The sequence below is a fragment of the Neopelma chrysocephalum genome, unplaced genomic scaffold, assembly GCF_003984885.1.
Source record: "Neopelma chrysocephalum unplaced genomic scaffold, ASM398488v2 Primary Assembly neopelma1_95b, whole genome shotgun sequence".
In the NCBI taxonomy this organism is placed as follows: domain Eukaryota; kingdom Metazoa; phylum Chordata; class Aves; order Passeriformes; family Pipridae; genus Neopelma; species Neopelma chrysocephalum.
Genome location: NW_020897758.1, coordinates 482,163 through 501,973, shown reverse-complemented (window position 1 = coordinate 501,973; position 19,811 = coordinate 482,163). Strand labels below are relative to the sequence as shown.

The 19,811-nt window shown below is 53.1% G+C and overlaps 1 protein-coding gene across 1 annotated transcript; it reads right to left on the bottom strand.

Moving 5' to 3' along the window:
- Positions 1 to 14,196: 14,196 nt before the first annotated feature.
- Positions 14,197 to 19,536, bottom strand: LOC113972691 (endothelin-2-like). The gene is made up of 5 exons (XM_027694017.1): positions 19,373 to 19,536; positions 18,984 to 19,116; positions 17,785 to 17,904; positions 16,980 to 17,084; positions 14,197 to 16,203 (listed from the first exon to the last, which is right to left on the bottom strand). The coding sequence occupies exons 1-5, from the start codon at positions 19,428 to 19,430 to the stop codon at positions 16,092 to 16,094; spliced, it is 528 nt and encodes a 175-aa protein (XP_027549818.1). The 5' UTR covers positions 19,431 to 19,536; the 3' UTR covers positions 14,197 to 16,091.
- Positions 19,537 to 19,811: the final 275 nt, after the last annotated feature.

Genomic DNA, 19,811 nt, shown 5'->3' with positions numbered 1-19,811 from the left:
GAATTAATGTCTTGTGTCCTTGCAACCTCTCCACCACCACTCACCCCCTGACTTCCAAGGCAGATTTGGTATTCCTGGTGTAAGAACATGATTCCACAAGGATTGGGAACCGAACTGGGGTTCACCAGGAACATTTTCCTTTGAGCAGATGTCTCAGTTGGCTGCTCCTTGTAGAAGTTACTCCATTTTTACCTGTTATAGGGAACCTTCTCTGATGGCTCCTTGCCCAGTGATGGCAGAGGTTTCAAGAGAGCAGAAGAAAGACTCATTGAAAATATTTGGAACTTTTAAAGTGAAATTAAAGAGTTTTTTCATTGGGGAAGCAGCACTGGCTCAGCCTGGTTCATGTACTGGGGGTGTCAGTGCCCAGAATTCCCGAGTTTCCACCATGACTCCCTCACTGCTGCTTCAGTGATGCTCCAACTGAGAACTTCTGCTCAAGCCAAGCAACCAAGACTCATTTAGCTGAGTTAGGGGGCCCAGTTGGGTCCCTGTGAGCAGCAGCATGTGGCTCCACTCTGAGAAGGTTCCTGGTTTTTTCAAGGAAAAAATGTAGTTAAAAAAATGCCTAAAACTCATTCATGTTACAGCAAAGCAACCAGAGTTAATAATTCACAGTGTCAATGCAGGACAGGAGTTACAATGACAATAAACCATCACCCATTTCCTTGGAACACCATCTCCTGCTAAAGAATTACTTCTTTAAATACCAGATAATTTTCCAGATCAGTGTAACAGGTCACCAGGAGGAGACACTGCTGACTGTCCTCCTTTCCTGCCTGATTGCACTGATAAGAAAAACACGGCTTTGAACCCTCTTATCAGCTTCAGAATTGCCTCCAACGCAGTAAAACGAGGCTTCCCATGTTGCAGCACCATCATCCTTCTTCTGCCAGCACCAGAATCCTTCTGCTTCCAGCACCAGAATCTTTCTGCTTCCAGCACCAGAATCTTTCTGCTTCCAGCACCACATCCCTCTGCTGCCTCTGCAGAGACAGACAGGAGAGGAAGCAGAGCACAAAACAGCTGCTGGATCCGCCTGTGAGGCTGAAGAGAAGCTGTTCTGACTCTTTAAGACCAACCAGGCTCTGAAAAACCCTTTTGTCCAAGGTAAAGTGAAATCTAGAGGGTTATGGAAATACTGATGGATCTAATGGAGGGTAACAGGTAGGAAAACCTGTGTAGGAACTGGAGAGGTTCAGGTTGGATGTTAGGGAAGATTTCTTCCCTGAAAGGGTGGGCAGGCACTCCATGGACAGGCTGCCCAGGGAGTCCCCATCCCTGCAAGTGTTCAAACCATGGTAGATGTGGCACTTCATGATACGGTTCAGTGACATGGTGGGATTCAGTCAAAGGTTGGACTTGATGATCTTGGAGGTCTTTTCCAACCTTAATGAGTCTGTGACTCCATGAAATGTGGAATGTGGTCCAGGAAAGCTTTGCTTAATCATAGGCCCCTGAGATTTCCTAGAGGAAAAAGGTCTCAGGTGGAAGTCTCCCTACTCCCCTCCTGCCTTTGACCACCAGCATCTCTGTGACCACATGTCAAAGCCATCTGGGGAGCAGAGAACAGGCAACTCTGTCCCTGGTTCTCCAGCCTGTGCAGCCTGTAGTGATCACACCCTCACCCTGGGAGCAGGACCTCTCAGTGCTTGAATCCCAGCAAACTCCCAGATTCACAGGAGAGGTGGAAAACCCTTCCACCTAGAAGATTTCCCAGATGGATGGTCAGGAGCTTTGGAGAGGTAGATTTAAACATCTTGGAGCAGAGAAGTGTCTGGAGACCCATCTCCTCCTGTCAGTCAGTGACCTAACCAGGGGTTTGTGCTGCTGGAGAAGACACAAGGAGGGGCCCACTGCAGCAGAGACAGGCACAGGCAGGGCAGAGAACCACAGGCAGCCCTTTCAGGGTCCAAATCCACCTCCAGAGGCATCTCTGCAGCCCTGGACCTGGATCACATTCAACACCCACAGAGTCCCCACCTGAGCATCTCCTCCAGCCCAGGCTCTGCAGCCCCTCAGCCCCAGCCAAGGTGCCTCTCTCCACTTGGCCTGGTCTGGGACTGAGGTGCCAAACCAGGCTCAGATTTGCACCCCTGTTCAGGCAGTGCAACCTGAACAATCTCAGACAATGAATGCCTTGGGCTGGGCCAGCACCCAGAGACCCACAGAGGAACCAGGTAAATCATCCTACTTGTGCTACAAACCCCCCCACCACCACCTCTCCTACTCCATTGAAGCCATGGAAGGCTTTTCCACATGCTGGGAAGAGAGATTCATTTCAGCCTTTGTCTGAGAGCTGCACAGGGTGCAATGATCTGCAGAAATCACTGGTACCAGTCCCACGGGGCTTCTTCCCAGGCCAGGACAGCAGAGGCACCAACAGGGCCTGTCTTGTTTTCCTTCCCTGTCAGAGGCTTCCTGGGGGCAGGTTGAAAACACACCAGAGATGATGTTCTGTGCTGCCACCCAATTTCGAGGGGTTCTGCAGGAAGAGAGCTACAGGGTTATCAATTCAGGGGAGTAAGAAGGATCTCAAGGGGGTCTGGACACCTCTGCTGGGTAGAAAACCTCTCCTCTCCACTGCCAGATCTCCAGCCCCTGCTGCTCCTTCTCCTCCCTGCATGACAAGTGTTATTCCAAGCCTGCAGGCAAGCTGGGAATATGCAAACATGCACACCCTGCATTAACATTAACAGCAATGTTTAACTCACACTCTAGAGGCTAATTGGCTAAAATTCAAAGGTGACACAGAGAGAGCAGCCCTCGAATGAAGCATCAGATGTGCAGGGGTTGTTCCAACTTGCCCACATTCCCTGCTCTCCACTGCCCTGAGAGGGCAGAACCAGCCTGGAAAACTGGGCACCCAGGGAGGCAAAACCCACAGCCCAGGCTGAAGGGCTTCACAGGGCAGGGAAAGGGGGTTCAAGATGTATGTGAGCAGCTGCCCACAGAATTCCAGAATTGTCAGGGCTGGAAGGGATCCCTGGAGATCATCCAGTCCCTCCCCCTGCCCAAGCAGGGTCACCTGGAGCAGGTGACACAGGGACATATCCAGAAGGGTTTGGGATGTCTCCAGACAGGGAGACCCCACACCCTCCCCAGGCAGCTGTTCCAGGCTCTGCCACCTCCATGGAAAGAAGTTCTTCCTCCTGCTGAGATGGAACTTGTTGTGTTTTAATTTCTGGCCACTGCTCCTCATCCTCTCGCTGGGCACCACTGGGCAGAGTCTGGCTCCGAGCCCAGTTAGACCAAGGCTCCAGGTTTCTGTCCAGAAACTGGATCCCTCCCCAAAAGCAGGATGTAACAATTGATGTCACAACTTATCCTTGACATCTTCCTTCGTGCCCAGCTCCTGCAGTCATGGTGTGATGTGAGACTCTGCTCTTTTCACAGGGATTACAATGTGCTCCAGCCCCAAAGTGAAAAGAACACTTCAAACCTGATATTTCTGGCTCAATATAAAAAAAACCCCAAAATGCTAAAAAAGCCATTAAAAAAGCCGCACACTGACATTCTTCAGCCAGATGTTGAAGTCAGTGTTATACTAAAATAATTTCATGATCCTTTACGTTTCTGATCTGAGTGAAAAAGTACTCTACTAACCCCTCTAGGGATATGACCAATAAAATAGTATTTGAACTGTGGACTCTCAGTCACTAAAATTTCTTTATAAAAAATAAACTGTCTTTATTTAAGTAGCTGCACTTCATTTTTTTCCCCCAATTTTCATACGTTTCCCAAAACCATGAGTCGTGGCCCCAGTTGTGCCACATGGAGCCCTCCAGCTCCTCTCTCAGAAGTCAGAATGAGAGCAAGAGTTGCAAGAGCCACTCAAGGTGTGGTTGAGGAGAAAGGCAGAAGGATGAGGGTGCCAAGGGGTGCCTTGGTCACTTTGGCTCCTGTTTTCCCAAGGGAATGGCTCCCACATGGGTACAACCACCCCCATCTCCAAGGCAAGGTGTGTGGGAAGCACCTGCACTTGGGGCCATGCTGGGCTTCCCTTTCCCTGCACTGTCTGGCCTAAGAGTTGCTGCAATCCCACAGCACCAAAGAGGGAGGGATCTCTCCCCTCTGTATTTAGGACACAAGTGCTTTGTATTTGCATTGACACCTTTTACCTGAGGTTTTCTGCATCACTCTGGGAAGGAACAAATGCTCAAGGGGCACAGTCTGACTGTCCAACCATTCCCTTACAACACCCACCCCTCTGTCCAAGGGTCTTCTTTGCCAATTCACTCCATCATCTCCAAAATTTCTCCTCCATTCTCACCTTCCTTTGCAGTGACACGTGAGAGACTGTGAGCTTGGAAGGACCCATTGGAACAGGGCCCCTCTTTGACACCTTGTCTGGCCCAGGCTGGAGAATTTCTCCCTGTTGCCTGTCGTGGCTCCTTTCAGGGACCCGGGAAACCATTACAAAAACCATGATATTCCAAAAAAACTCAGAAAAGAGCCACATTAGAGGTGTTTGGAACCAGCCCCTGTGCCCTGGAGGAGCCTCCTGAACACTGGGACGTGAGCTGCTCCTTCCCACTGGGCCTGGGGGTGAGAGTCTGCTGTGGGGTGGTGCCTTTAGCAACAGGGACACAGACCCTGTGACAGCTGCTTGCCCCAAAGCCATGAGCTGACACTGAGATGCCCTTTCCTGCTGCTCCTTTCTCTTTCCTTGCTCCACCTCTCCTTGACATCTTGACATCTCTCACCCATCCCTTTTCTTGTCCTCTTGTCCTCCTTTTCACTTGAAACTCGCCTGCTATGGAAAGCACAAGGAAAAGAGGAGAGAAAAAGGTGAAAGAAAATGGAATGAATCCTGGTGTGGTTATAATGACAAAAACATGGGAAGACAAAGGGGAAGGAAAAGCAGGGGACCACAACCATGGGATGGAGACGGGGAAAGATATGCAGGGAAGGTGTGGAAAGATTCAGTCAGGGAAATGTGGAAACAGAAGAGGAAAGGAAAAGGCCACCCTGTCTGAGGAAAGACAGTCAGTTATCCAAGAGCACACCCAGGGGAACAGTCAGTGAGGCAGGTTGGATCTCAGGCAAAGGTTCTTCCCCCAGAGGCTGGTTGGGCACTGCCCAGGCTCCCCAGGGCAGTGGGCACAGCCCCAAGGCTGCCAGAGCTCCAGGAGGGTTTGGCTGCTCCTCTGGGGCACAGGGGGTGACTCTTGGGGCTGGGCCTGTGCAGGGCTGAGGGTTGGACTCCATGATCCTTGGGGGTCCCTTCCAGCTCAGCATATTTTGTGATTCTGGGGATCTGTGACAACACAACTGGAGGAAATGGAATGCTGTGGGCTGGCTCGTGGCCAGTGTACCCCCAGCAGCAAGTGCCCAGGTGGGCACAGCAGCACAGGGAGCTCTGAAGGTTTCCTACACGTCAGACCAGCCCCAAGAGCAGGAGAACATCCTGCTGTGCCCCACACAGGGCTTTGGAGTAAGCACTGTCCCCCTTAACTCAGACCTCTCCAGCCCCTGGCCCAGGCTGGCTCATTCCTTCCCTCTTCACAATTCCCACTTGCTTTATCAGGCCCTGATTTGGCTGCTCTCCTTCACATCCTGTCCCTCTGAGCTCTTGGCTCTGCTCCCTCCCTGGCAAGGCTGGGGGAAGCTCCAGCTCTGAGGCACTTCTTCTCCATCACTCATTTCTTTTCTGTCTCCTGGGGAGTGTCCCCAGGGATGGGGACAGTGGAGCTGAACTGCTCCAGCACTGCCCAGGGAGGACACCTGGGGGGCCAAGTACCACATGTCCCTGCTGGGGCTTGGGGAAGGCTCTGCAGGAGCCAGGATCTGCAGGACATGACTCCTCACCTGAACTCCCTGGAAAGCCCACGCTGGGGCTGGTGGAAAGCTGGTATTGTGGCTGATCCCAGCTCCATGGAAAGCCCATGCTGGGGCTGATCCCAGCTCCATGGAAAACTGGCGTTGAGGCTGATCCCAGCTCCATGGAAAACCTGACTGATCCCAGCTCCATGGAAAGCCTGGCTGATCCCAGTTCCATGGAAAGCCAAGCCCCACCCCTCGGCCCAGGATAATATTTTTGTGCCTCCTTGCCAGGGTTGTCCTTTGTTTTCTGAGCTGTTGCTACGCACCTGAGGCACACGAGGGAAGTCGTCTCTCCAGAGGAAACAACACTGGTAAAAAGTGACCAAATTGTTGTTCTGGTGCTTTCTGTGTCCTGGACAAACACGTGAACCTGCCTCTGTTTATCAGGAGGCACAAGGGCAGCATTTTCTGGTGATCCTCAGAGGTGATTTGGCCACTGGACCTGCCGGGCTCAGTGGCAGCACTTGGCCCCAAAAACAAAACCAGGAAGAGACTAAGTGTTCCCATACAACTTCCAGCACAATCAGCAGCCCTCCTTGAAAGCCCCTCTGAAACGAGAAATGGGAGAGGGAAAAAACAATTAACAGCAGAGACTTTATTAAAAAACAAAAAAAGAAAAAAAAAAGAAAAAGACAATTCTTCCATTAATCAGACCCTTATCAGCAGCAAGGTGATAGAAAGCCAGGGTTTAATTGGAAGTCAGCAAATGTGTTTGTGCTGCTGTGGAGAGCCTTGTCTATGTGAGCAGGAATGTGGCTGCATCCTGTTTTCCTTGCTGGTGGGGGAGGAATCCGCTCACCATTCCTTGAAAGGCTGTGGTGTGTTTTCCACCAGCTCCACGCTGGGTCTGTGAATTGGGTTCCTGCTTCTCAGCATCCTGGAGAGCAGCTTTGTGCTCAAAGGGATCCCAAAACAGCGGCTGTGTTTTGTAGGAAAAGGCCTGTCATCCTTCCATCCCAGCAGCAGGTGCCTCTGCCCTGGCACCGCCTCCCTCTGTGCTCCATCCGACCCTGCTGCTGCCTGGGGACTGCAGGACAATTCCCAAGGCAGGGAGATCGAGGATTCCAGTGATATTTTACTCACTGCCCACTCCCCTGTGCCTTTGCAAAGGGTAACCCAGGCCAAACTTGGATTGTACAGAAGGTGGGGGTCAGGGAGAGCCCAGGGAGGGCTCTGCTCCCTCCTGCACGAGGTGGGCACTGTCCAGGGGTGCCAAATGCCCTCAGCTCTCAGGGATCTCCAGACAAGGTGACAGGCAGGGAAAGATCCCCAGTCCCTCTGCTCCTGTGACCTGGGAGGAACCTTTGAAGGGCACTTGGTCATTGCCTTCTTCCTGGCAAACCCTCTGGGACAGTGTCCAACCTCTGCCAGCTCCTCAGCCCCGTCCCCAGTGCCAGGAAGGGCCTCTCAGATTCACTCTGGCTTTTCCTCTCTGCCAGGGGTGTTTTCTGCTCCTTTGCATCCATCCCTTTCTAGCACAGCCTCGTTCCATGGTGCTGCGCTGGATGTTCAGAGAACCTTCCCCGTGTCCCACAGCCATGGCATTAAATCTCAGGCTGTCTCTAACACCAGGACACCTCAAATTTATAAACACCTTTTCTCCTCTTCTCAGCCCCTCCACCTGTCACCAAAGGAATCACAGTCACCCCTCCCTCCTGCCCCTTGTCAGTGCAATTCCTGCCAGGACAAACAGCCCCAGCCCAAATCCAGCACCCTTTTCTGCACCAAAACTCCAGCTGGCTTGGATGGAGATGTCACCTGTCCAAATCCCTCAGGACTGTCCTTGGAGCACTGGCCACACAAAAATAAAGTCTGGCTTTCCTGGGAATGTCAAGTTTGCAGAAGTGGCAAATCCAGCCAGCACTGCAGCCCAGCATAATTAAGCAGCATTTTCATTCACGTCATCCCCTGGTTTTGGCTTGGCTTTTATTATAGTCATTACAAAGACAGATATTACTTTCGGATTGACTCACTTGATGGGTTGATCAGCACTTTATTGTAGCCTCCAGTTATAGCACTTTTTATGGCATCCAGAAGAACTTAACCATTAGCACACTATTAGGAAGAACACTGGCAGCTGATTAAGTTGCTGAAGGTCAAAGACATTTTTCTTAATTGCTCCATGTGTGCTCCCTCCTCCTCCCCCTCCAACAGAGCTGGAGGGAGATTATTCTCTTTTAATAACAAAGTCCCAGAGCCATCCCCTGGATTTGCCATCAAATCCCCAGGGAAAGGGCTATTCACCATCTCAAATCTGGTCTAAACTGTTATGGCCTCGCTGCTGAAATGAAGTCTTGGATATTCTCATGACATGTATGAAACTAAAAAAGCCATCAGGGTGACTGATTGGATTGGTTAACACAGATTGCAAATAATGGGCTAATAGGGTCCTAATAAAAGGGATGGATGTGCTGCAGGGAGGTCCCTGTGTTTGGAGGGAGAGGGGAGATGATTTTCCAGCCTCTGTGGGCTCTCAGGGCTCCTGGTCGTGGTTGTTCCCCTCCGTGCTCCTTGTCCCAGCAGCACACACCCTCAGAGCCCCTTGCAGGGCCTAAAGGGGCTCCAGGAGAGCTGGAGAGGGAGTTGGGACAAGGGATGGAGGGGCAGGACACAGGGAATGGCTTCCCACTGCCACAGGGCAGGGTTAGGTGGGATGTTGGGAAGGAATCCTTCCCTGGGAGGGTGGGGAGGCCTCCTGGTTGTGGTTGGTACCAGAACAGCCCCGTCACAGGCAAGAAGAGATCCCAGAGCTCATGGAAGTCTTTCCAATCAGCCCTGCCATCCTCTCCTCTGGAATGCAGCACTTCAGGTGTTTTCCCACTAACTCCCAGGGAAAGCTGCTCAGCAAGGTGTTTATCCCTGTGCTCCAGGCTACACCAACTGTGCACTGAGCTGTGCTCCCAGCCTGCTCCTCGTGCACCACAGGAACAGGGATTGAGCTGAGCCAGTGGCACCTTCCCTCCTGTCACCAGCACAGCTGGGGACAGGGAGCTGGTTTAAATCAGAAAACAAGCAGTTTTCCCCTCTGTGCTCCTCGTCTCAGCAGCACACACCCTCTGGATCAGAGCAGAGCGTGACAGGGAGGGTGACTTCTTCCTGAGAGATCAGATATGAGGGAGAAATTGTTCCCTGGGAGGGAGCAGGTTGCCCAGAGAAGCTGTGGCTGCCCCTGGATCCATGGAAGTGTCCAAGACCAGGTTGGATGGGGCTTGGAGCAACCTGGGCTGGTGGAAGGTGTCCCTGCCCATGGCAGGGGGTGGAACAGGATGAGCTTTAAGATCCCTTCCAACCCAAACTGTTCTGGCATTCCATGATTCTATGATTCCATGATTCCATGACTCTATGACCTGCACCACTTCCAAACAAATCCACACTATGAGACTGGAAAAGCAGCCACGAGCCTCGTGCTCCTGGAGAGGGGACCTGTGCAGTGATGGGACACAGCTCTGCTTGGCTGCAGGGTGAGGTGAAGGCTCCAGCTCCCTTCTCAGGCAGAGTGTTGCTGAGGGTGCTCACACCTCCCAGGCCTCACCAAACTCCCTGTGGGATCAAGGATAAACTTACCTGGAGCTCATTGCCAGGTGGGGCTTGGGCCTGTGTTCAGGACAAGGAACCCAATTTTAACCTGTGTGACTGTGCCCATTTCAGTTTTGTGCTTCCCCTCTCACAAGGAGGGAAGCTCTGCCCTCCTGCTGCCACAGGAGCTGAGAAACCAAAATCCCTGGAAGCCATTTCTATGGGAAATTCCACCTGCAGAATGATCCTGGTGGCCTCCCACATTCCAGAGTCTCAGCCATATGTTTAGCTGCTCATGGGGTTTCATCTTTCAGCTCTGGACTCATCTGAAGTCACTACGTGATCAGAAACATCTTTCCTCCCTTCTCCTGAGTTGGATTTCTACCAGTTTAGTTTTCCCATGGGGGTTTAGTCAGTGCTGGAGGGGAAAGGCAGGATGAGGTTCAACCTCTCCACTTGGAGCAGCCTTTCCCCAGGGGGGTCAGTGAACTGTCTCACCTTTGCAGGGGAACCTGATGGAGAAGTGCTTTGGGGAGGAAAAACTGTTTCCTTTGGACAAGGGAGTGGCTGGAAGGGCTCCCCAAAGGTCTTCCAGAAGTCAGACAGGTGAGAGACACCCAGCTGCTCATCCAGGAGCAGGTGTGAGGCTGAGGAAAGGACTTCAAACTGGCTCACAGGCAGTGCCAGAGGAAGGTGTGGCAGATGGAGATGTCCTTCACCAACAGTTCTATGCCAGCCCCACCTGCCTTGGCTTTCCTACCAATCCCTTGCAAAGGAAGTGATTAAGGGTTAAACAAGACCTTGTTCCCAGGGAAGAGATTCCAGTGTTTCACACCTCACTGGTGCCTGGATCAGATAAGACAGGCTGTGGTCGGTTACTGCGATGCCCAGACCTGGGAATGACATCCAAAGAGCCTGTGGCTTTCCTTGTCCCCCAGCCAGGAGATCCTGAAGATGTGGGATGCACTGACCACAGGCACCTCACAGCCTTTGGCAGAAGGTGTGGATTTTGGAGCTGACATCCACTGTGGGTCTACTTTTTTCTCGTTCCATCCAACTCAAGGCAACCAGACAAGTCAACAACCTTCAGACCCAAGGAACTGGACCAGAGACACAATTTGGCAACTTTAAACATGAAAGTCACATCAAGGTCTCCATTTCCTTGGCTAAAACTACCCATGGAAACATGTCAGATCCTGCCATAGCCTGTGGAAGCCAAACCACAGGGAGTTCCCCAGCCTTGACCCAAGGGACTGGAGAAGCTCTCGGTGGTGGAGGGCACTGAGAAGCTCCCACTCCATTGAACTGTGGGATTCTAAGCTTGGCTTTCCAGCACAAGCTCAAGGAGCAGCACACACCTTCTGGATCAGAGCAGAGCGCGACAGGGAGGGTGACTTCCTCCTGAGAGATCAGATATGAGGGAGAAATTGTTCCCTGTGAGGGAGCAGGTTGCCCAGAGAAGCTGTGGCTGCCCCTGGATCCCTGGAAGTGTCCAAGGGAGGCATTTCCCAGGGAAAAGACCTTCTGCAGAATCTCTGCCTTGGTGCTTTTAGTTCTGGCTTTAGTCCTGTGGAGGAGCGACAGATCTCTGGCAGGGACAGAATCCTGGGGCAGAGGCTCAGCTGCTGCAGAGCCCCCAGTGCTGTCTGGAGGGTCTGTGCTGCTGGAGCACGTCCAACCTCCACAGGCACACCAGGACCTGCACGTGCAGCTCAGGCCAGAGGTGCCCAAAGCAAAGGCACAGGGAGCAGCTGCTGGCCCGGGGCAAGTCAGGACCCTGCACCCCTTCAGTGTCCCCTTCAGTGTCCCCTCCCCTCCTGCTGCACCCTGGGCCTGATTCCACAGAATCATAGATCCATAGAGCAGTTTGGGAGGGGAGGGACCTTAAAGCCCATCTGATTCCACCCCCTGCCATGGGCAGGGACACCTTCCACCAGCCCAGGTTGCTCCAAGCCCTGTCCAACCTGGCCTTGGACACTTCCAGGGATTCCAGGGGCAGCCACAGCTTCTCTGGGCAACCTGTGCCAGGGCCTCCCCACCCTCAAAGGGAAGAATTGATCCCTAACATCTAATCTAAACCTTTCTCTTTCGGTTTGAAGCCATTCCCCCCTGTCCTGTCAGTGCAGTTCTGATGAGCAGTCCCTCTGTGGCTTCCCTGGAGCCCCTTCAGACACTGGAAGATGCTCTCAGGTCTCCACACAACCTTCTCTTCTCCAGGCTGAACACCTCAACTTCCTCAGCCTGTGATTCCATAAGGCTCAGCTCTTCCACAGAGTGATCCACACCAAAACAGTTCAAAATTATAAAATTCCAGGCAGAAAATCTCCCAAAGCAGATACCTGCCCTGGACAGGTGCTTCTCTCCATGGAGGCATCTAAGGGCTGGTCCTGGAAAACCATCACCCAAATACCTCTCACTCAAACCAGGCTTGTATTTTATGTCAACACATCTTCTCCCAGGCAGAACCCACCAGTTCAACAAATATGAGAAGGGAACGAAGCCCCATCCCAAAGAATATTGATTGCCTGATGAGGACAGAACTGTCCCAGGGTGCAGAAGGGATGTTTGCTGCCTGTGGGCCATCTAGGAAGGGCTTTATTCAGGAACTCCTGAAAAAATCCCAGAGTCACATGCAGGGAACAAGAAGTCCACTTTCAAGGCATTGTCAAGCATAGAAAGGACTGTTTGATCAAAAAGCTGCAGCTTAGGAAAGATGCCCTGTCACTGGCTTTGGAGGTTGTCTGATTTCCTGCATTCTCCTCTTCAATGAAGTTTTATTATTCTGTTCTTTCCTGTTGTGTGTGAGAATTTATAAAACATGCCTCCTTCAACCTACTTCAGCTAATCTCTGTCAGTGGATTCAACACCCTCGAGAACAAGCACAGTCCTCTCTTAGCCCTTTTCACCCTAATTAAGATGCTCTTCAACATCTCCTTTCTCGTCTTCCCTCGGGTGGTACCTAATTAGGGCTTCTAATTAAAGCTGCACCCGAGGGGCTGGGCTTTGCACAGATGTTGGGATCAGTCCAGGCACCACCACGGAGCTCCTGCCAGGCTCAGGTTGTCCCTCGGCACTTGGTGGGACTGAGGGGCTCTGTGGAACATCCCTGGCAGAGCTCAGCTGAGGTTCTCTGATCAGGGCCCTGGGGGAGTTTTCTGCATGTCTGACCTGTGGCATTTTTAAGCTGGTTTTCCAGACACGTTGTCTTCCAGTATTTCCTCCTGTGGAACTCACCAGTGAGTCCAAAGATTCCTCACATGAATTTGGGGAACCTGCCTTGGAAGATTTTCCATCATTCATCCCCATGTCAAATTTTCCTCTACCAATTGATCTTAGGGCCCCAAAAAAGCAACAACCCACCCACAATGATCAGTTCCAATTTTCTCTCTTCCTGTTTGGATGTCTTTTTTCAAGCCCAGATACTGTAGAAAGGCTGGAGAGTATTTTTTATGGTCCTACCTCCAGTAAATATGATGCTTCCCACACCCCAAATGGGGATGTTCATTCTCTGGGACCAAGGGCTGACCAAGGTGAGAGTTCCTTTGTGACTTAAGAAAGAGAAATAATAGGCTGAGCCCAAGGCTTGCTCAACAGACACTCCAGATAGCGGGGAAATCTTTTCTGGGAAGTACATGAATGTCCAACAACCCTCAGCTTCCTCATACACACCACCTGAGATCAGTCCAAGCAGGACATCCTGGGAATTACCCGAAGCAGGCAGAATTCTCAGGCCTGTCCTGGAGCTGGGCTGAGCAGAAGAGAGGAGGATTGCACCTCAGGTGTTATCTACAGGACATTTGCAGTGTTTCATTGCTTCCTGTAATTCAAGGTCCTTCTGCTCATGGACCTTTGTCATTAAATCCATCGACACAGTGACTTATTGAAACAGAAACCTCTGAAGGAATGTGCTTTTCACACCCAGTCCCAAGGTGGAGGCTGGGCCAGGGGAGATGCAGCTCAGCCAAGAAGGGCAGTGGGGAAGGAGGGGTGTCCAAACCCTCCTGGAGCTCTGGCAGCCTTGGGGCTGTGCCCACTGCCCTGGGGAGCCTGGGCAGTGCCCAACCAGCCTCTGGGGGAAGAACCTTTGCCTGAGATCCAACCTGAGCCTGCCCTGACACAGCTCCAGCCGTTCCCTGGCTGCTGTCCCTGCTCCCCCAGAGCAGAGATCGGAGCTGCCCCTGGGGAGGAGCTGCAGCCCCTGCTGAGCTCTGCCCTCAGCCTGCTCTGCTCCAGCTGCACACACCAAGTGCCCTCAGCTGCTCCTCATGACCCCTCCAGACCCTTCAGCAACTTCATAACCCTCCTTTGACTGATGGCTTTTTAACTGCACTTACTCAAAAAATAATAATATCAAAACCAAGCAGCCCCTGTCAGCTCTGAGGAGCAGTGGCACAGGAGGGGACGTGGGTGCTCTGTCCCTGTGTGACACCCACGGTCACAGAGCTGGGAAGAGCATGTGAGGCAAAGGGCTCAACCCTGGGAAAACACTTCCAGGATCCCTCGGCACGAAGATCCCACAGCCCCAAGCACAGCAAGCTGGGGATAACTTCATCTCAGTATCCCCATAGACATCTAGAGAGGAGGAAGGTGTTTAAGTTAAGGAATGTTTAATCTGATGGATTCGCTTTGAGCTGAAATTTGCTCAGGACCATTCCCAACCTCTCCATGCCCACCCAGCTCTGCTGTGCCACTCCCTTTCCCAGTGCTTTGGGCCATCTGGATTTCTCTCCCTTTGCCCACCACCCCCCCAGCCACCAAATAAGGAAGAAAAATCATATTGACTTTTGTCATTATTTATTACAAATTACATTTTGAAAATTACTGTCTAAAAAAAAATCAATAGATTTAAATAAATATACAGATTTCAGGATGCTACATATGGCAAGTGTGCAGTAAGTCACTTAAGGATGAGACATTATCCACACAAGGAGAGATACATAGTATTCAACAGCAGTAGTTTTATTTTAAATTACTCAGCTCACATTAAACCATGTGCAAAGTTTCCTCTGGAACAAATCTTTTCAGGATTTATTTTTTTTTTTTAGAACGACTCCAACCTTCAGAAGGTCAAATATAGAAAAGATTCTCTGCAGCTTTGGGGACCAAATGATTCATTTGCTGTTTCATTTATGATACAATCAGTTGGTCTCATTTTTTCCCCCCTCCAGGGCTTAGAGCAAAATCAAGGATTTATTTTTTCTGTCCAACGGGACTACACTTGCAACAGCCACAGATTTTGGTCCACCATCAACTTCCAGCAGCCTTTAGAAACGCTCCCGTGTAATACTGGATTGGGCAGCAAGAGGGACCCAACAGTGGTTCCAGAGGAGCAGTGATTCCCCTGCACTGCCCAGAGCTGCAGCCTCTGTTTCTAATGGAATTAATCTGCCCAGGCAAACAAAAGTGCATTTGTGATACAGCTCCAGAGCCTTGACACTGCGTTTGCCTGCAGGATTGGTTTCTAGGTCCTGGGCTCAGCGTTTTTCCCAAATTCCCCTGTCCCTCCTGTGTTGCTCCATGGCTCTGGCATAGCTTTAAATCCCAGCCTTTCTCTGTGCACACAGGGCTGTGCTCCCCTGCAGAATCACAGAAAGGTTTGGCTTGGAAGGGACCTTAAAGTTCATCTGGTTCCAACCCCCTCTTCTTCCCAATCCTCCCTTCCACATCCATCCTGTCTGGCTGCCCTTTGCATTCCCGATGCAGGTTACAATTCCCACAGTGACCTGCTACCCATACACTGTATTTATTACACAGAGCCCAGCTCAGAGACCTGATCTAAGCAAAGCAGCAAGCAAGCCTTTGGATCTCCCCCACACACCTCTCTGCCTCCAGCCCCTCCTTCCAGGCAGAGCTGGACCAAAGCTGGGATGTCGGGCTGGGAGTCCCCTGCCCACTGAGGGAGTGTCCAGGGAGATGAGATGGACTCACAGCCCTGAGCTGACCCAGAGCAGCAGCTCAGGCCAGGCAGGGCTCCCTCCCCTGGCTCTGCTGGGGCTCCTGCAGGCACAGCTCCCCCTCAGCCTCCCCACCCTGGGCCTACTGGCAGGGCCACGCTTGGATTTGGTGCCAGCTCTGGTGCGAGCCACCCTCCACCTCAACTACAGCCCCTCAAGGACCTCAGGGAAAACTCCCTTCAGTGAATTTCTCAGCCAGGGAGTGCCACTGACCACTCAGTTGGCTTCCAGGTTTCTGCATTATACATATTTTTAATACAAACTGGGAGCTGGTTCAGCCTGGGAGTCTCATTCACAGGCACTGACTGACAAGAGAAAATAGTGCAAAGTTGGGCTCAGGCTGGAGGCAGCTCATCCCTGAGCACCAGGACCAGCCAAAGCAGCTCTGAGTGGGGCTGAGCTGGGCCCTGCTCACACCCAGCTCAGAGGAGAGCAGAGCAGGCTGGAGACACGGGCTCAGTGCTGGCACATCCAGAACTGCCCGGGCTGGGATTCCACCCTCTGCCCACGACTCCAGAGCAGAGTTAAGCTCGTACTCTTCCAGCAAGACCCTTGCCTGATCCAAAAAGGCACAATTCAGCTCCACAACACATCTAGGACTGTAGAGAGAGAGAGTTTTCCCTTTACAACAGTCTCTGGAGTACAGGCGGTGCTGGGTCAGCAACAGGAGCACGGACACTTCCACTTCTTCCCTTCCACTCACGGCCTTTCCTTCAGCTCTAACTACCGACAGCGGAGCTGGTGGCACCCACAGGACTCCAAATTCTTCTGGTGAACTTGGTGTGCACCTGTTTCTTATCTCTTCTTCTTCCAGATGTTTTTCCTCCAAGGCAGAACCGCTGGCTGTGCGTCCCTCCGGGAGCGCTGCGGGTGTTTCCTGGAGCGCAGGCTGGAGGCAGCAAGGTCCCTGGGAACACAAGAGACACCATCTTCACTCTCCAGTCCATTTGCCCACTGCTCAGAAACAGCCCATACTATGACATTTATCTACCCCTCTCCAGGATTTACTGTGGGGCAGAAGATGGGGGAAGGCAGAGGGGGAATTTCCAGCCACAGCTTTATTAAACCACAGAGGAGCTTCATCAAGCCCAACATCCCCTCTCCATCAGTGGCAGAGGACTCCAGGAGTCCTGCAGCAGGGTATGACCCAAGTGATGCTTCCCCAGATCTGCCTTTCAGACACTCTTCCTATTGCATCTGATTTAACTACCAACAATTAACTGATTTACCAACTCCCTTTAGCTCATTTACACTCCTGGAATCTGTGGTTTCTTCCAGCAGTGATTCCACAACTCACTGATATGAGCTGAGAAAAGCTCTTTCCTTTGATCCAAAGTTGCTGCCCAATTACATAAATTGTATTCCTCCCTGATGCCATCCCCCCACCCTTCCCTTGTACATCACCCATCTGCCCGTCCCATATCAGAGGAACTCCCTGCTCCAATCAAGAATTACATTTTATGTAATAATCCTCTGGATCTGGTAGGTCACAAGCAACCCTGGCTCCCTCAGCTCTGAGCCCTCCATTCTACAGAGAGCAGAAATAGTCAAGTCTTCTCATTTAAAGGAGACAAGAGGGGGAAGTCATGTCAAATCCAAGTGGAAGCTGCAGCCTGGGGTCACAGCTGCTGATTTTCAAGTGCTTATGAGGGATGTTCAGGGTGGGTTTAAGTGCCATCTCACCTGAGAGCCCTCAGTAGGCCATGATGGGGAGGCTTCATGTCACCACTCTGTGGGGACCTCGTTGATGCTCCAGAACTCACTGGGAGCTTCAGGCTCTGGAGGTACCTAATGAGCAAGAGGAGATTCATGAACCACCCACATCCAGACTGGCTGTGCTGAGCCCCAGTGACAGACAGCTGAATGCATGATCTTGAAGGGTTAATTGCAGCTATTTGAGAGCCATTCAGGGCTCACTTTTCCTGCTATTCCCTTCTGTCAGACCTCACTCTATTCACATTTAATGACCGGGGATTTTAACTATTGCCTTGCTATGGAATTAATGACAGACCTCTACAATGCCTTTGCTCCCAGCTCCCCAGTGTACACACCCCTCTGTGTGCTGCTGAAGGGAGAGAACTGAGACCCCACGTGCTGTGTAAACAGAGCTGATCACAGAGGAGATTTGGCTTCTGAGTCCCAGCTCACAGCAGTCCTGCTCTGCTCCTCTGGTGTCCCAAAGCTCCACACCCTCTGCTTGCCCTTGTTCCCAACTCTGCCTTCCCCCCAGCACACCCAGCACCCTGGCAGCACGAGGGATGGAGGTAGCGTTGCTTTATATCAGCCAGGAAAGAGACTTTTGTACAACCAAAACACCCGGGTGGCACTGCCAGGGCCTCCTGGGAGGGCAGTGAGAGCCACTAGACAAGTTCCAGCTGTCCGCAGTGTCCCCAGGGAGCTGGAGATGCTCCAGCTCCTGAGCGCTGTCTGTCTGCTTGCCCCCTCCCCAAACAGCCCCCAGGGACACCCTCAGGCCCCCCTGACTTACCCAGGCTTTCCCTGGCAGAAGGTGGCACAGATGTTGTCCCTGGAGTGCGAGCACTGGCACCTGCCCGGTGACCTCCTGCGCCTCCTGGGCGGGCTCCCCAGGCCGTAGGGAGCCGTGTGCCTGGGAAAAACAAAGGGATTCAGCCGTGCCACCAACTTTTTTATTAGCCAACAGGTTTACAGCACGGTCCTGGGAGGCAGCCAAGCCTGTGCCAGGATAATAAAAGACTCATCTGTAGACAGAAGGTGAAAAGGTCACTGATAGGTCTAAGCCTTTAAACTGCAGCTCCTCTCCCGCCTCCTGTTTTCCCCACCCAACCCCTCCCAGGGAGATTGCCACGATGTGCTGGCTTGGAAGCGGAGTTCCCTCTCCCTGCAGCAGCCCAGGTGCCCGTGCAAGGGTTACCACATGGGCTGGGCAGTTCAGCTGCGTGCCAGAGCACAGGAGGAGCAGGGCTGGCCCGGGCCAGCAGCCCCAGCCCAGCAGAGATGTCAGTCCCTTCCTTCCCCCGCGGGTTTAACACACGGGATATCGTACAAGGATATCTCGGGGCCAGAGGAGGTTCTGTGATCACAGCGTGCTCCCAGAGCTGTAAGCACATTCCCAGCTCCATCTCTGATGGCAATCTCCTCTCCCAGAGGGTTCAGGATTGGCAGTGACTGCAACTCTTCTCTGAGCAAGCAGCGAGTTGTAGTTTCATGTCAGCAAGCATGATTATAACCACACCTGAGCACATGTGTTATGCTCCAGTGTGATGGCCATTGGTCTGAAACTGCTGGGAAAGCTGCTTTAACATTCCTGAGGGCAGGACTTGGCAGCCACGGGCCGTTAGTGCCAGCCCACCACTGTCTCATTAACAATACTGGCAGGCAGCAGCCACGGCTGCAGTTTGCGAACGGGGAGAGCAACTTTCTGACTTGAAGCTACAACATCTTGGTGTTAATTTGGGCTTGCAGAGGTACAAACCTCAGAGCCCGCGAGGCAGCAGCGCCCTGTGCTTTCACCCCGATCCCTGGGGGTGAGACTGAACCTCCTGAGCAGAAGCACAGGCTGTCCCTTCCTAGGCTGAGCTCGCAATGTCCCCCGAGCAGGTGCTCCCGGAGCCTCCCAGCGCTGGGACCCTTTCCCCATCCTCCAGCAGAAAGCGCGGTCACTGTCCATCCCCAGAGCTCCCCACTCCGAAAGCTGCTCGTGCTTACCCAGGTGTGTTGACCCAGATGATGTCCAGGTGACAGAAGTAAATGCATTCCTTATCCATCCAGCTGTTGCAGGAACACCGCTTGGTCCTCGGGTGCGCAGCCAGGTGGGATTCGGGCGGGGGATGGCCCAGACCTGAGGCACACGAGGGAGGGATGAGCCGCACGCTCGGAGCCCGTCCGTGTGTCCCCTCCGCAGCCACACCTCCGCCGGGACCGTGCCGGCAGCTCCGCGGGATGAGGCTGCGGCTCATCCCGGACCGGCACAACCCCGGCGGCTCCTCCGGAGCGAGGGCACCGCGCAGCGCCCGCAGCCCCCTCGGGCACCCCCGTCCCCGCTCCCCCAGCCCAGGGCTCCCCGGGGTACCGATCCCCTCCAGCCCGGGGCTCACCGGCTTCCAGGAGGGCGAGGAGGGCGAGCGCCAGCAGCACTGCGGGGTGGCGGGGCATCACCGCGGCTCTGCGGGCTGGGCTGAGCTGGGCTGGGCTGAGCTGAGCTGGGCTGAGCCGGCGGCTTTTGGGGTTCTTCTGTGGGTTTTCCTCCTTTTCCTCCCGTCCCGGCTGTTCCACTGGAGCCGCCGCGCAGCGTCTGGAGCCGTGGGGCGCCCGGCAGGTGCTTTATAGCCCCGGTCCCGCCGCGTCACGGCCGCTCCGCCCCGCGCGTGGAGCGGCCGCGGGAACCGCCGGGCCCCGGGGACACCGACACCCCCTGGGGATACCGACCCAACCCTGGGGACACCGACACCCCCTGGGGACACCGACACCCCCCGGGGATACCGACATCCCCTGAGGGAACCGACACCCCCCGGGAGAACCGACCCATCCCTGGGG

Bases quoted from the DNA above. Each gene is read 5' to 3' on its own strand.
- LOC113972691 (XM_027694017.1), bottom strand. From the start codon at position 19,430: ATGCCCCGCCACCCCGCAGTGCTGCTGGCGCTCGCCCTCCTCGCCCTC. The intron at 19,117-19,372 runs GTGAGCCCCGGG...CGTGTGCCTCAG, and splicing joins CCTCGCCCTCCTGGAAGCCG to GTCTGGGCCATCCCCCGCCC. The intron at 17,085-17,784 runs GTAAGTCAGGGG...CTTGCTCATTAG, and splicing joins TTCTGCCAGGGAAAGCCTGG to GTACCTCCAGAGCCTGAAGC.